Source organism: Haliaeetus leucocephalus, unplaced genomic scaffold (genome assembly GCF_000737465.1).
Source record: "Haliaeetus leucocephalus isolate CR32 unplaced genomic scaffold, Haliaeetus_leucocephalus-4.0 Scaffold351, whole genome shotgun sequence".
Lineage (NCBI taxonomy): Eukaryota > Metazoa > Chordata > Aves > Accipitriformes > Accipitridae > Haliaeetus > Haliaeetus leucocephalus.
Window position 1 is genome coordinate 5,452,789 of NW_010972787.1, and position 14,659 is coordinate 5,467,447.

General features: G+C 41.9%; 1 protein-coding gene across 1 annotated transcript in view; it reads left to right on the forward strand.

Annotated features, from left to right (window-relative positions):
- Positions 1 to 10: 10 nt before the first annotated feature.
- The window catches only part of MTUS2 (microtubule associated tumor suppressor candidate 2), a 196,496-nt gene continuing 181,847 nt past the window's right edge, over positions 11 to 14,659 (forward strand). The window contains exons 1-2 of the mRNA XM_010572701.1: positions 11 to 2,320; positions 8,352 to 8,592. Coding sequence (XP_010571003.1) covers positions 11 to 2,320; positions 8,352 to 8,592 — 2,551 coding nt within the window. The remainder of the gene's footprint in view (positions 2,321 to 8,351; positions 8,593 to 14,659) is intronic.

The window sequence follows — 14,659 nt, forward strand, 5'->3', positions numbered from 1 at the left end:
AAACTTCAAAATGAGTGCTCCGTTAATCCCAAACAAGTCATGTTATGCCCAACTTCAGGACAACCGCAGCGAAATAAAAAATAATAATGAAAGCATAATGAGTGTGGGGGATACCAATGCCAACCAAATTGTGACAAAAGTTAGAACTGCTGAAGGGGATATTAAGAAACATGATTTGACAGATGAGAGTGGGAATATACACTCTGGAGGGTCAGAGAAAGTTACTCATCTGAATACAGAACAGAATAAACTTCTGACCTTCAAAGACTCTCAGACCTGTCACACCAGTGTACAAGAAAGTAAGCTGCCCTATACCACAAGCAGGGAAATGGGGAAAGATTGTAGGACCAGCGAAGCTAAGGATATATCAAGGCATAACAGGATTAGCCGAGGACAAAGTCTGTCCAATTTAAAAAGTAGCACAAATGATGCCAACCTGGAGGTTACTTCCAAAGGCGATGTTGATTTCACCCAGAACTTTTCGAAGGGTAAAATGCCCAGGACTGTGGAGATGGAGAGAATAAAAAGGCTTTCTTTGGGAAGACCAAGTAAATTCTCTCCTCAATCTGAAACATTCGCAAAAGACTGCGTTGGCCGCGTGTCGTGTAAACGTCTGCTTTCTGCATCATTGGACTCCATCGACAGGTCACACCATTTGATAGGAAATACAGAGAAATCACAAAAAACATCCACGGATCATTTTCTTGGGATGGTGTTTCATCCACTTGACAATACCTCAGAGGAAAATACTGTATTTTATTCCAAACCATCTACCTCAGGGAACAAGAAAATAAGTAAACCAGAAAATGTACCAAATGTTAACGTTGAAAGCACACTGCATACTTCTCATTCTCAACATTCAGCTGTTAAGCCCAATGAGATTGCTAGTAAATCAGAAGCACAATTAGGTCAGGGTAATAAAAGTAAAAAACTGGAGCTTAAGACTGCACCATCTCTACAGTCTAAACCTGTGTGTCAACAGAAGATTGAGAGAATTATGCTGGTGGAGTTCCTGGGATGTTCAAAAGATGAAAACACAGCAATGCAGGAACAGAAAGGCTCTGGGTCTGATGCATCAAAATTTCAAATATCCCATTTTCAAGACGCCTGTAATAAAGTAGGGGATCCATTGTCAAGCCAGGTGGTAACCTATCCTGATGACAAATTGCTAAGTGATAACGTCACCATCGGTGGGGAAGGGAGAGGAAGCAATGACAGTGGCAACAGGGCAACTAGCCAGGCTGGTGAGGAATATTTTACTGACGAAGAAGTGGAAACAATATTCTCGCTCACCTGCAGTAGTAAATCCAGTGGCAAAGTGACACCTAGAAAAAATGAAAATTTACAAGAAGTTGACGCAGGTTGCGCTGAAACAGTTGGTGAACAGATATGTCTTACACATAATACTAATCTACCTGACAGCAAACCTTTGAAAGCTAATGAGAATAAACTGATGCTAGTCAAAGGAAGCACTGAGGATGCTGCTGTGCCTGCTTCTGATCTCTCAGATCAGCATAGAGTGCGCAGTGCAGAGACAGTGTCAAACCAACGACCTGACAACCGCGACAGTGATGCAGAAACCTTGGACTTTTCAGTTCCAAGTAAAAAGACAGCTAATGCACAGAAACATCTTCCAGAGGACGCACCAGAGAGCTGTGAAGCGCCAGAAAGCTGTAATGTTTCGGCAAAGGCTGATGCCTTTTTATGTGTCCCAACGCCTGTGCGCCCGGTGGCAACGCTGGATGTTAATAGTCAGCCCACGCTATCAAACAGTAATTTGAAGGACCTTTATGCACTTCACGTTGACAAACTGTCACCTTCCTCAGTCCTACCTCCCATTGACAATACGCAGTTATTAAACATATCCCCTAAAGTGCCTATCAAGACTGCTTGCAGCAGTGCCATCCCCAAACCTATCCTGGTCCACTCCAAGGGCTCCCTCGCAGATAAGGCGGGTGTGGACAGTGACTGCAGTGAAAAACTGGAAGAAAGTGTCGAGATGAAACCTGCCATACCCAGGCCCAAACCCGTGAGACCTAAAATCATCACATATATTAGGAGAAACCCTCGTTCGATAGAGCAGCTCGACCCTTCGTTTGCACCAGCAGGGCTGCCCTTTGGTAGCCCTGCGTGTGGCATGCCCATCTCTACGGAGCAGAAGGTATCCAACGGAGGGGAGGCGAAGCCCACCAGCATCCTGTACGACAAATTTAAACCTGACCTGCAGAAGCCAAGACTCTTCAGTTCTGGACTGGTGGTGTCAGGAATCAGGCCCCCTGGCCATCACTTCGGTCCAATGAGCGAGAAGTTTCTGCAGGAGGTAAGGAGGCAGCTTTGACAGCCTTTTTTGTATGCCAGGTGGTGATCATTTACTTACTTGTTGCTGCCAGAAGTTAGTTCTCAAATCCCAAATAAGAAATAAATCCTAAATCAAGGCAATGTGTGATCATTAGAAATAAACTTAACTTAACCGTTTCTGGCACTGACCCTCTTGCGATGTCTGATCTGTGACTGGAAGTTGTCACTGTGTTCCTCCAATGTTCTCCAGCAAACCGGTCACCTGCTAGTAGTATAAATAGGGATGTTTAGAAAGGAAGAGACATGCTGTTTGAATTTATTCATAAATGGAATTTCTTTTTTTTTCCCAAGGAGCAGCTTTGGGAAATGACACTTTTCCTCCTTAATGGGAAAGTTGGCAGGTTTTTGCAGACAGAACACTAGGGGTCTAAACTAATTCCCTTCTGTTTAGCTGTACTGAAACCCAGGGACTATAAGAGCTCGTTAGATTATATATATCATACAGGAAAAGATTTACTTTTGACTCATTTTAATGCTGTGTGTTATATTGACCTGCACCTCAAATAAGAAGTCTCTTTTCCCCAGAAAGCCTCCCCGAGCAGCCAAAAGGTGGTGGAAGTCCCTCCGGCCAACCCTGGCTTCTGACAGCTTGTTGTGTTTCTGCCTTGATAAGTTGGGAAGGAGTTTTGGTTCCCTGAAATCCTTGCTGGGAGGTGACCACAGTGGAGGAAGGTTGACCTTGCTTGAAAGGTGGAGGAAGGTTGACCTTGCTTGAAAGGTGGAGAAAGGACATGGAAGAGGGAGCTACATTCGGGTCTGTGATGTGCCCTTGCATCTGCTGCTTGGGACCTGTGGTAGCTCAACAACCAAGCTTTTTGTATAAATACTGAAGATAACACAAGTGTTTTTAATTTGAACCAGTCTTTAAAAAAAAAAAATTACTTTTTTTTTTTTCCTGTGTGTCTTGTGGTCTTATTGAGGCTATTTTAATGCCTGCCTCATTCTACATACAGTATTTATCCAAGGATCAGCATTGAAATAACAAATTTGGTGACTGTTGACAATCAAAAGCTGGCAAATACCCAAATTAAGATATCATGTGTGAGTTGTAGACTGGCCCTTATGGCATGTTAACAGGCAACCTACTGAAGTGATCATGGATTATAGTTTTTCATAGAGCACCATCTCGTCCCAAACACAGAAAGGACAGTGCTTGCTGCCCTTTCCCCTCTAACTTCAGTTTCCAGCTCTGTCCCTTATATTTTGCATGCAGAGGAGGAATTATTCAAGTAATTTTAAGGTTGTCTATGTTAGCTGTTATTAGTATATCTTCACAATTGCCTTGTAAGGTGAGGGGAAAATTACTAGGTTATTACTGTTTAATGTATGGCAACAGAAATTAAAGCCAAAATAACAGAGACTGAGCAGCTGTTTGGCTATTTATAGGGTGACATGACCCTCCGAAGACCATAGGTGTCTATGACCCATAGAGTTGGGGTTCAAATAATCTGGCAGGATCAGCAAACTCATCTGGGAGCAAAGGACTGATTCCTGTGCACCACTAAGGACTGTTCTTAACATGAGAAGGACTCAGGTTGTGGCAAATCTGCAGCATGATTTACTCTAGACTAGGGTTAGAAGCAGGACACTTAGAGGCTGGAGAAGATCCATAGCATCTTCCCCAGCTCCTCCAGGAAATATGACTTTGGGTGGGTATTTCAACGAGGGAAGATTTGAACCCAAGCAAGCTACTTCTTCAGAGAAGCTGGACTGCCTGGAGGAGAGGCTGGGAAGGAAAAGTCAATCAAACTGCAGTTTGTGTTATGACTTTGCATTAGCCCAGGAGTCAGGAGCTGATAGCAGAGGATAGTATTTGCTGTCTTGGGCTGCCACCCTAAAAGCAATTACTTTACTCTCCTGCTAGTTAGAGGAATGCAAAAGGGACTGATTTGGCTCCAGTATGGATCAAGAGAAAGGAAAATGACTGATCCAGGGAAGTGGAGAGATGCTTAGAAGAGCAGCTGTGCACCGTACGGGTTCATGACAGATGACTGATGTGTAATCCAAAAGAAACCAATTAGGACGGATTGAGATAGATCAAAATCACCCTGGTGAAGGGACAGTGTTGAAGACTCAGAGATTTTGGAGACAAGGAGACACTGGGGCAGGATGGCTACTGTTTTGTGAAAGAAAAACTCCCAGATTGCCCTATTTCACACATCCAGTTTGGGCTTTGGAGAGCTTTGATTAGCATTTTATAGCTCTTTACATAGCTGTGATAGGGAGTGTTAACAGCTGCTCTCAATCAGACCTGTAATCTCTAAGCACCCTTCAGCTAGCTAAATGGTAGGAACAATTAAATACCCATCAGGGTGCCATGAGCTAGAAAAAATAGGAAGGTGCCCTCTTCAACAGGAGACTCCAAGGCAAGGCCCGGGGAGCTGTGTGAGGAAGACTCCAGGGCTACCTCCGTGCAGTGGGGAGCCTGCAGGGCTCCTTGAGCTGCCTGTCCTAAAGCCGACGTAGGGCAACTCAGACAAAAAGCCCAGCTCATGCGTGAAGGCAGTCTAGCTGTGCTTAGAGACTGGGTCCATAATGGAATTGAGTTAAGGTTAAATGAGCAGCCTTGCCTATGGCACTGGCAGCTACTTTTTTCTTTTTTTTTTTTTTCCTACCTTGGCATGGTGTGGAGGTAAACCTTTCATGCCTTTCTTCATCCCCAAAAGAAAGGTCGAAAACCGCTCAAAGTGAATTGCTTAAAAAAACCAGTCATTGTCCAGGGCAGATTGCTGCTGCCCACATGCTTCATCACAACGTGGGCTCCCCATCTCAACGTGGACCTCAGCCTCGTCTAGTCAGCACCAGTGGGAATTTGTGGCCAGTTTGTGTTCCCAGTTACCTCCGTGGGAAGTAACAGAGCAAGTCATGGGACCCAAAGGCTGTAGCCTTGCTAGTGAACTGAACAGTGGGAGGGCACGGCCTCCAGTGCTCACGCAAGGTTGTCCATACTGCTGGACTGGGAGCACGCTCCCCAGCTCAGTGTCCACCTCTGCCAGCGTGTGCTCACCCAGAGGCTGTTCCCAAGGACCAGTATGGATGAGACCAGCCTGGTCTGAAGGGTGAGAGTTTACCCATATGGATATGGTCCGTGCCTTGCCAGAGAGTGCTCGTTGGCTCACTTTATTCACTGCTTTATGGCTGCTACCAAGAGCACTGGTACTGGTGGGGGTCTGTAAGGAGGTCTGCCTATCCCCAGCTCTCCTGCCTGCCTCCTCAAGGCTGGGCCTGCCCCATTCAACCATGGACTAAAGCCTGTTGAAATGAAAGGCCTGTAGGGGAAAAAGGGGTAGGGGGAGTTGTTTTATACATAGTCAAACCAGCAATTTTTCCCCCTAATCCCATTACCTGAACTGATGTCGCCAGTGCTTTTCCCAAATAGTTGCCTGAAGCAGGCACTGGACAAGAAAATTCTTGCTTGAGGCATTAATGTTTGACGATGTTATAAACACAAAGGAAAGCGTTGGGTATCCTTACCTGCTGGCCATGCTGCCAGCTCTGCTTGGGATTACCCAGCCTGTGGAAATTCCTGTACACTCCAAGTATTTGCTGCAGACTTTCCAACTCTTTCTAAGAAATTTCTTAAATGGGATGAGTGGGGAATGAGCAGACAGCCACACACAGTAAAACTCTCAGCTGAGCTGCTTTTTAGTTGGCAGGCTGCAATAGATCTTTTCTTTAAAAGGCCCTCATACAAAAATCCAGTACAGGATGCTCACAGGTCTCATATTAATCCATATCTTTCTGAAGAGCTTTAAAATGGCCTTATAATCAATAATTGCATACAATTCTATTGAGACTAGCTGCATTTTACACTTCATGGATTCACTGTTAAATAGAAAAGAAAAAATAATGTGTCTTAATAGCAAGTTTATGTCCCCCAAAACTGGGCTCTTCAAAAAAAGCATCTCTTTCTTGAGAGGTATTTGGGTAAATTACAGTTTGACTCGATGATTTTAAGGGTCTTTTCCAACCTAAATGATTCTACTCTAAATCCTTCTCACTTCTCTCAGCTTGAGAAGATGTTTTATGCTTGTGATTGATTGATTGGTTTTGTGTGGATGTTTGTTGCCCTTCTGTGTTACTCCTAGCATACTGTCAATAAAGAAAAAAATGAGGTGACTGAAGGTTTGGCTAAGCTGACCCAGTTTATCAAAAATACATGGTTTCTATATTTAACGATTTTCTCTCTTCCTTATACTGAAGAACTTGGCATTAGTATGTACACTGCCAGTTAAATATGAAATGATAGGAAGTGTATAGTGGAATCTGATTGAAATAAATTCATCAGGGAGAGAGAAGATAACCAAATCTTATCCAGGAAAACAATCTCATATCCAGAAGTTGAAAATAAGCAGCTAAGCTTCTTCTGCAGTCTGAGCCTAGAGAATCATGTATACAGTAAAAAACTGCACCCTAACTTGTAGAAATAGGTCACAGGAGTATAATAAAAAAGGAAACGGGAAGATCTAATGGCAGGAAATAGGAGTGCAAACAAAGGAAAAAATATAGAGCAAAAATATAATGCTCAGTGCTTGTTGCATCTGCCCTCCCAGTTCCTGTGCAAAGGGCTCAAAGATTTTATATTTAATAGTTTAAGACCAATCTTGTCTCTTTTAGCATATTAAAGATTTTCTAAATTAGGATTAAAGATCTTGAAGCAGCTAGGATCAAAGCTTTTATAGCCAATGTTGAAGTGCATATTCTAAATGCTTATAATTGCTAAATAGAAATTGATTTGGCATATTATATGCATCATAACTTACAGCAGAGTTAATTAATTGGCAGTTACATTTCTTCCTAGGTAGCCTATGGCACTTTTTGATTAATTTTTAAACAAATTTAGTTCAGATTTCCTATTTCCTAAGCTTTTTTTGTTCCTGTGGCCTAAATGGGATGCACTGAAAAAATATTTATGGGTCCTTTCTACATTATGATGATTTTGCATTTTATAAGAAAATGGTAAAGAAGTTGCACTCTACCCAGAAAAGCAAACGGTTCTTTGCAAATGAGAGAGATGAAAACTACTGACATTGCTCTGTGCCCTTGTCCCAAGTCACGAAGTAGCACAGCGAGGTGGGCATCAGAGCCCAGCTTGAGTGTAGAAAGATGCAAGGGCTGAATTGGGGAACCAGGTCATTCCCTGACTGCAAGTTCCCTGGTAACAGCCGGTTTGCTGGAAATACTTCCAGCTGGGGATTTACTGTGCTGTCCTCACAGTATACGCCCATTAAAATACTGAGAGATTTGTCACTGATTTTAGCAAAGCAACATCTAATTGTGATAAACAGTAAATGTTTCACTTCTGCAAATTTGCTTTTTTTCTCCAATTCAAATGGGCAGCTGGGTTTTATAGCTCTGATTTGGAATATTCAACAGCCCCCTGAAAATGTAACGTACAGAAATGTGCCCACCTCCACAACCAGATCTCTTTTCAGGAACTTCAGGGGCACAGATTACAATGAACATTTCACAGTAAGAACATGTAGAGTTTTTTTCTCACACAAGTGATTTGACAATACCGTTTCTCTGATAAATTGAACTTAAAATACCTTCAGCTTTATTTTTAACTATCTAAGTTAAAACTGACTTCCTCCAAAATCATATCTCAGTAAGAATATTTTAAATAACTTCTAATGCAAATTCCACTTACTCTCTTGGTGTATCTACCTCTGTAAGTAATATCACCTTTCAGAACTTAACAGTAGCTTCATCTTCACTAATTGAAGATTGTCCATTTATCTGTTTTCTTTTGGGGGAGAGATCAATTCTTTATTTGGGTTTAGTTGTGTATTGAGACTGTAATGTGTGTCTATTTTTGGACAGTGACTCATATGGTAAAACCATCCCTTTTTGAAAGTGATGATCAGTCTGCAGTGTTCTGAAGCCCAGAATCACAATGAAGGAAAATTAGCCTTTATAAGCAATTTAGAGCTCCATATTTTCTGGGTTTATCGATTTATTGCATAATATCTGTGTTCATGATTTTTCCATAGGTTGGGGAAAGACCTGCGAAAGAAGAATTTTGCCCTCCATCCTATACTCACTACGAGGTCCCACCAAGTTTTTATCGATCTGCCATGATACTCAAGCCACAGTTAGGACTGGGTGCAGTGTCCAGGTTACCATCTGCAAAGAGCAGGATTCTCATTGCAAGTCAAAGATCCTCAGGTAGCTGTCTCCATCAGCAAGGAGAAATAACGAGTGCTCCCAGCCTCTATCATCCTGATACTTCAGGTAAAGTATGAACTTTCTTTCCTTTCCTTCAATTGTAGTCACCAATAAGATTTTTTTTTTCAGACAGAAATATCACAAAATGAGCAACATCTTGACCTGATGCTGCAAAGCTCCAACAGCACTCTTTGAGATGTGTCTTTTTATCCTGCAGCAAGGCTGACTAGGGAGTCTGGGACTTGCACAAAGGTTGTTTAACAGGTCATTGCCAAAGAAGGAGAATCAATTTCAGTAATAATTCTCATTGTGCTCTTTTTTATCATCCTCCTCCTTGCAAATGCCTGAAAAAACTTTGCTTTTGTCCTGTGGAAGATAACGGGGCATTTCCTTCCATCATGAAGACCCCATCATTCAATCTGAATGTGCCATTCCCCACCATGTTGTGCTCTGAAAGCCTGGGCAGTGTTCAGATGTGCCAGCAGAGATCTTGAAACTCTGAAGCCCTGGTGTACGCCTCTTTGGAGATAACATTTCTAATACTTTTTTCTTCCCAGCTACTGCCCAGCTCAGCATGACCCTGGGCAGAATTACAGGGGAGGGAAAAGCAAGAGAAGAGTCAGAAGGAGAAGTGTACGGTGCCACGAGACAGAGATAATAATTACTTCTACACAACACTCCTTGGTAGCCTCGAAAAGCTTGGAGGTTTTAACAACATACATTTAAACAGCAGCAAGTTCAGACACAACTGAAAATCAGTCATTGCCGGAGTGAAACATAGCAGCTGTTTAACAGGCTACAAGTCTGCAGAGATTTTTAAAAATAGTCATAAGGGATAAAGTTAAGTAATGACTTGGGTTCATATGGTCCCTCCTCTTGCCCTAGGATGGGATTGCTTCTGATAGATGTTTATTTAGCCTGTTCATGAAAAACTATAAAAACCTTCAATATGAGATCCTGGAGCCTCTGAAAGCAGGCTGTGCTGATGCATTACCTGCTTTCAAGTTAAACGTTTTCCCTAGTGTTTTGCCTAATCCCCTTTGTTGCAGTTTACTTCCTCTTCTATCTGGAGTGGATGTGGGGTCTTCTCCTCTTTGCAGGTATTTGAAAACTATTATTTTCTCTCCCCAGTGTCCATTTCTCCATACTAAGCTGCAGAAGAAATTTAGAGAAAATTAGAATGGCAATGGGCCATAAGTGTCTTTACTTACCCTGAGAGGACAGTATCAGTCAGTAAAACAGGTTGCCAGGATTTGGGATTTATCAGAAAATCAAGGTTCTCTGTAACACGGTGCCTCTTGCCACTATCCTTTACTATCTGACCCTGCATCTGGAGTTTATCTAAGTTGATGTCATTAGCAGAAGCTGACCAAGCTCAGCTGTATGTGACTTCTCAGACACTCCAAGATTGCACGCTGTGTAGTAAATACCAATTCAGCGCTGTGAGTTGAGTTCAGTCAGCACTGAACATGGGAATACAGGTGCAGAGAGCAATTGGATCATATTTTCCATTTAAATGAAACTGCAAGAGGCTGCAAGTTCAGCATATAAGTAGGGTAAGCCACTGCAGAACAGGAACCAGTTTAGGAGATAGATATGAGAGGAATATACAAACAGGACCTTTTAACAAATCCACTGTCTTTTCTGATCCTTGGAAATGAGCATAGTCTTGATTTTTATTCATCCATCGTGCCTATTATCCTGCATCATTGATGACTGCAGACATGACTTTTCCTTAGCCATTTTTAATCCATATAGGAACTTGTCTTGTATGTATTAATTGACTGTCTTCCTATATTATGTGACATTCTAAAATCTAAATGGTATCAGGCTATCAGTCCTATTTATTGTCTGTAATACTGCCTTTAAAAATGCCAGTGCATGAGAAGTATGCCTGAGGAAATTGCACTAGCTGTTAGTGCAATTCCTATTCCACTGAAGTTGTATTTCCTAAAGTTTTCATGTTTCTCAAAAGTTGGGGTTTTTTGATCTTATCACTGATTATTTCTTGGACCTTGTCTGCTTTGGAGGTCAAATTTAATTCATAGCTCTCCATAATTTCCGTCCTACAGCTGTTACTTTGTTTGTTCCTCTCTAGTCTATTGATACCTCGCTGTTTCAAAGATACTGTTAGAGATAACTCATGGTAGTCCAATAATCTTGTCTGCCATCTCTTTCAGGATCCTGAAGTGTGTCTCATCTGGTCTTTGAGCTCTGACTGTTTTTATTGATTTTAAATTACGCAAGACTTGTTCTGGAGAGGTTGCTAATGTCTCTAGTTTTTCACTGTCCACCCCAGGATACATTGTTTTAACTTCTGGCATCTCACCTTCCATTTTCCTTGTGAGATGAAGAACGTGTTTAATTCTTCTGCAACATCTTATTCTGTTGCAAAGTACTTCTCATTGCTCTCTGTTGATTCAATGCCTCTCTGTATTGATCGTTTGTGTATTTCTGATATCTTATATTAGTTGCTTTACATTCTCTTTTTTTTTTTTTTGGCATTTTATTTCCCAATTATCTCTTCAAGATCGGCTGATAATCACCTTTTCCTTGTCCAAAGCCTTTGTCCTTGTATACCTCAAATGACTTAGTCTTTCTCTCAGCAGCGTTCATAGGTCAGCAAACCAGTCTTTTCGTCTTGAATAATTCCTTTTAAGAAGAATGAGTTGCTCATGAAAGAGGCTGAAGTGACAGCAGACAGGCCAAGACTGGCATAGGAGTGGAAGGGCAGCAGAGAACTGGTTCCTGGGGCTGTGTCCACACCAGTGCACAAACACAGACCAGAGATGGGTCTCTAGTTGCCACAGAGGGGCTGGATGGGACAGCAACCCCTGGCATGCCAGAGCTGGTGTGGGGCTGACTGGAGGGGCTCAGAGTAGGGCCAGGAACCATCTAGCCAATTGTTTTAAGGTACCCAACACCATTTTCAACCATTTTCCCTTAATTTGGCATTTGGTTGTGGTATTAAACTTTAATCTGCATTATTGGTTTTGCTGCAATATTTGAGAAATGGGATTAAACACAGCTTCAATAGAGTCATATTTACAAATATAAGCAAACGAAATGCGTGAACATATGGTCAGCATACTGGAAGTGGAGCTGGTAAGACCCTTGCTCATGGGTGTTGTGGGGTGTGAGGGCTTGGCTGACTGCAGGAAAAGCAGCTGGAGACTAGGAGGTATTTTTCTCTCAGGGATACCCATCCCGCCTTCAAGACTGCTAATCAGCATCTCTTGCAGCTCAGTCCTGAGCTTTTAATCCAGTTTCTAATCCTAGTGATTTCAGTCCTGCCCTGGGGTAATGGAAGCAGAAGGATCTAGCCCGTTGCCATCCCGTGACAAAGTGTGAGGTACCATGGAGGCTTTTAAACTGAAATCGCCATGGCGCAGTATCGAGGACAGCAGCAGTGCCTCATAATGAGGATTTTATTCCCCTTTGCCATGCCATTCATAATGTAGCAGTCTGTTTAAGCAGCACTGATAAGCTGAGTGGTTTGGCCCATGTATAACACTAATACTCATAAAATTGACTCTGAAGTAATTGATAATTAAATCCCTGAACTGCTGTGATGGGCAGCAAGTACTACAAGTACATTAAGGGTTTCGTTAGTTTTAAGACATGCCAAGTAGAAAGTAAAATAATAATGAATGATCCAACAAGTGTGATCTCCAAATGTGATGCCTAAAATGTGACTGGAGCAGTGATGCTTCTTTGTCTGTAGGACATGGCACACGTGTTGGCATTGGCTGTGAGTTCCTTATTAAGCAGTGCTGGTCCTTAGGTGATGCTTTGCCTCAGATGGGTCAGGCAAGCAGCCTGACTGTAAGAAAAAGCATTCTGCACTGTAGGTAAGATAGGAAGTCATTGAATTATGATGTATTTAAAGGTGCAATAGTGTCTCTGAAAGCTTAACATTTGTTTGTTTTATGTGAATTGCCTCTGCTGTTTCTATGGGAAAATTGTAATTCAAAACAAGCATTGAAGGGTACTGTGTCTATAACATATAAATTATAAATATGTTTTCCTTGGTTATAAAGACTTCTTGGAGCAAGCATGTTAGGATTTGCATTAATTAGCTGATTATTTTCATGGGATTAATGTCTGATTTTGAAAAGTATAACAGAGATCTCATCATTAAAACTTCACTGAATTCTACTCATTAACTTCATTTAATTCTACATTTTTCAGGAGTATTTATGGTATTTTTTTCTCCAAGTGAGTTAATGAAATGTTGTTTCCTTATCATCTCTCTCTGTGTTAAATTTGCCAGTCCTGAGGGTCTAGCAGTTCCTCTCATTTCTAAGCAAGTTAACTCTTGTTAAAGATACAATTTATATCTAAATCAGGACAGCAATGTTTCTGATTAGTCAGACACACAGAGGTATATTCATTTATTTGTGTGTTTGCATATGTATAATGTATTTCATCATGAATGCTACAATATGCCTACAGTTTCTCCTGATAGGAAAGCTTTGCTTTCATGTTTATTCTCAGGAGTACCTAATACCTGAACAAGTAAATGAGATTTGGTAATAGAAAGGGGGTTTTGAGATTACTTCCCGAAATGCTGCATTACTGCTACTCCAGCTGTGTGCTTATTTTATAGGTTTGCAGTCTGAGGTGCTTGGATTTGAGCTGGCAAACTTCTAAATTATTTAAGGAAAGAGGTGACAAGGGGAGAATTCAGAGAGGAAGATATTCTCTATCCTCCACTAATCTGCAGTGTTTTCAGTTGGTGCTCTGCTTTTTTTGGGAGAGCAATCTGACCGTATTTCAAAAAGAAAAATTAAGTGCTCCAAAGAAAGACACACACTTCTTCAGAGTTTTGCTAAGGACATTGTCACCACACTCAAGACTTAGCGATATGCCAGCTCTCTGCTCCCAACAACTATTGCATCTTCAAAGAACCAAAATGCATCGTATGAGGAGGGTTGTCTATGTGACTCTTGTACCAAATTGTCAGTCAGGAGAACGGTGTCAGTAACAATCTGGGTGCAGCAGCAGGCAAATGCTTCGTACCCTACCTCCTCCCTGGCGAAAGCCAAGCATCGGCGCTGCCTGGGCACCCGCAGGCGCTTCTGAGCAGCTGATGAGCAGCAGCTGGGCAGATGAGACGTGGCTCTGGTGCACAGAGAAGTGTTCTTGCTGCTCTGGGCTTTCAGTGGAAAAATGCAGTGAGTGTGGCTCAGGCACTGACAATTCCTGTGCCGTGGGATGCAGCTGCTTTGCGCATCAGCTACAAAGCACACACAGTCATTTGCAGTTTGAAGGGCGAGCTGACAAATTCTTGGTGTTGTGAGAACGTGCTAACCAGCCTTGGGTGACCTGGGAGCTGGGAAGGTACAGAGCAGCTTTTAGGGGCTTTTAAATCTGAATCAGGAGGAGATGAGCATTTCCTACCGTATGACGGTGGACTGGCCGATCAGAAATTAATTGATGTTCAGCAGTGACAACTGTTTTGCCTTTGGAACTGAACTGTCCCAGGCTTGACAGTATTTGGATGAGAGACCATCGGGGAGCTGGGCACAACCTGCTCACCGCTGTTTAGTTGTAAATCATTAAAGCCTCTGTTTTAAAGCCTCTTTCCTCAGTTCTTGTTCAGAGAGAAGTCATTATGTCTGTAACAAGGAAACCACAAAGGTAGTGGCAACAGAATAGGCTTCTTACTTGCGTAATTTGTTTTTAATTTGCAAAGATATCAATGACTGGGTTAACTCTGAGGTGGGTTAACTCTGCTTGTATTATCTCTGACTAATGCAGTGACCTTGCAGGTAACTTCTTTGCCCCAGATTCCCCAATATGCAAAGAGAATAATGGTGTTCAGAGCATCCTATAAAAGAAAGTGAGCTTTCTGAGAGAAAATGACATCTAATGATTAAAGTTTTAATGGAAATTCCTGTCAAAAAAAAAAAAAACAACTAAAAACCCCACCACAAGAAAACAAAGTCTTGCCAAGGATCCCTGAATCGCAAGCAGAGTTGAAGTCTTGAACCGCTATTCTTTTTCATAAGAACATATCTGCGTAACTCCTTTCTTTAATTTTTCATTCATTCAGCTAAAACCTATTTCATTTTTCACAGAAGTCACATGAAAGTTGCTTATATATGTGCATGGAGATGTGATTCATGTG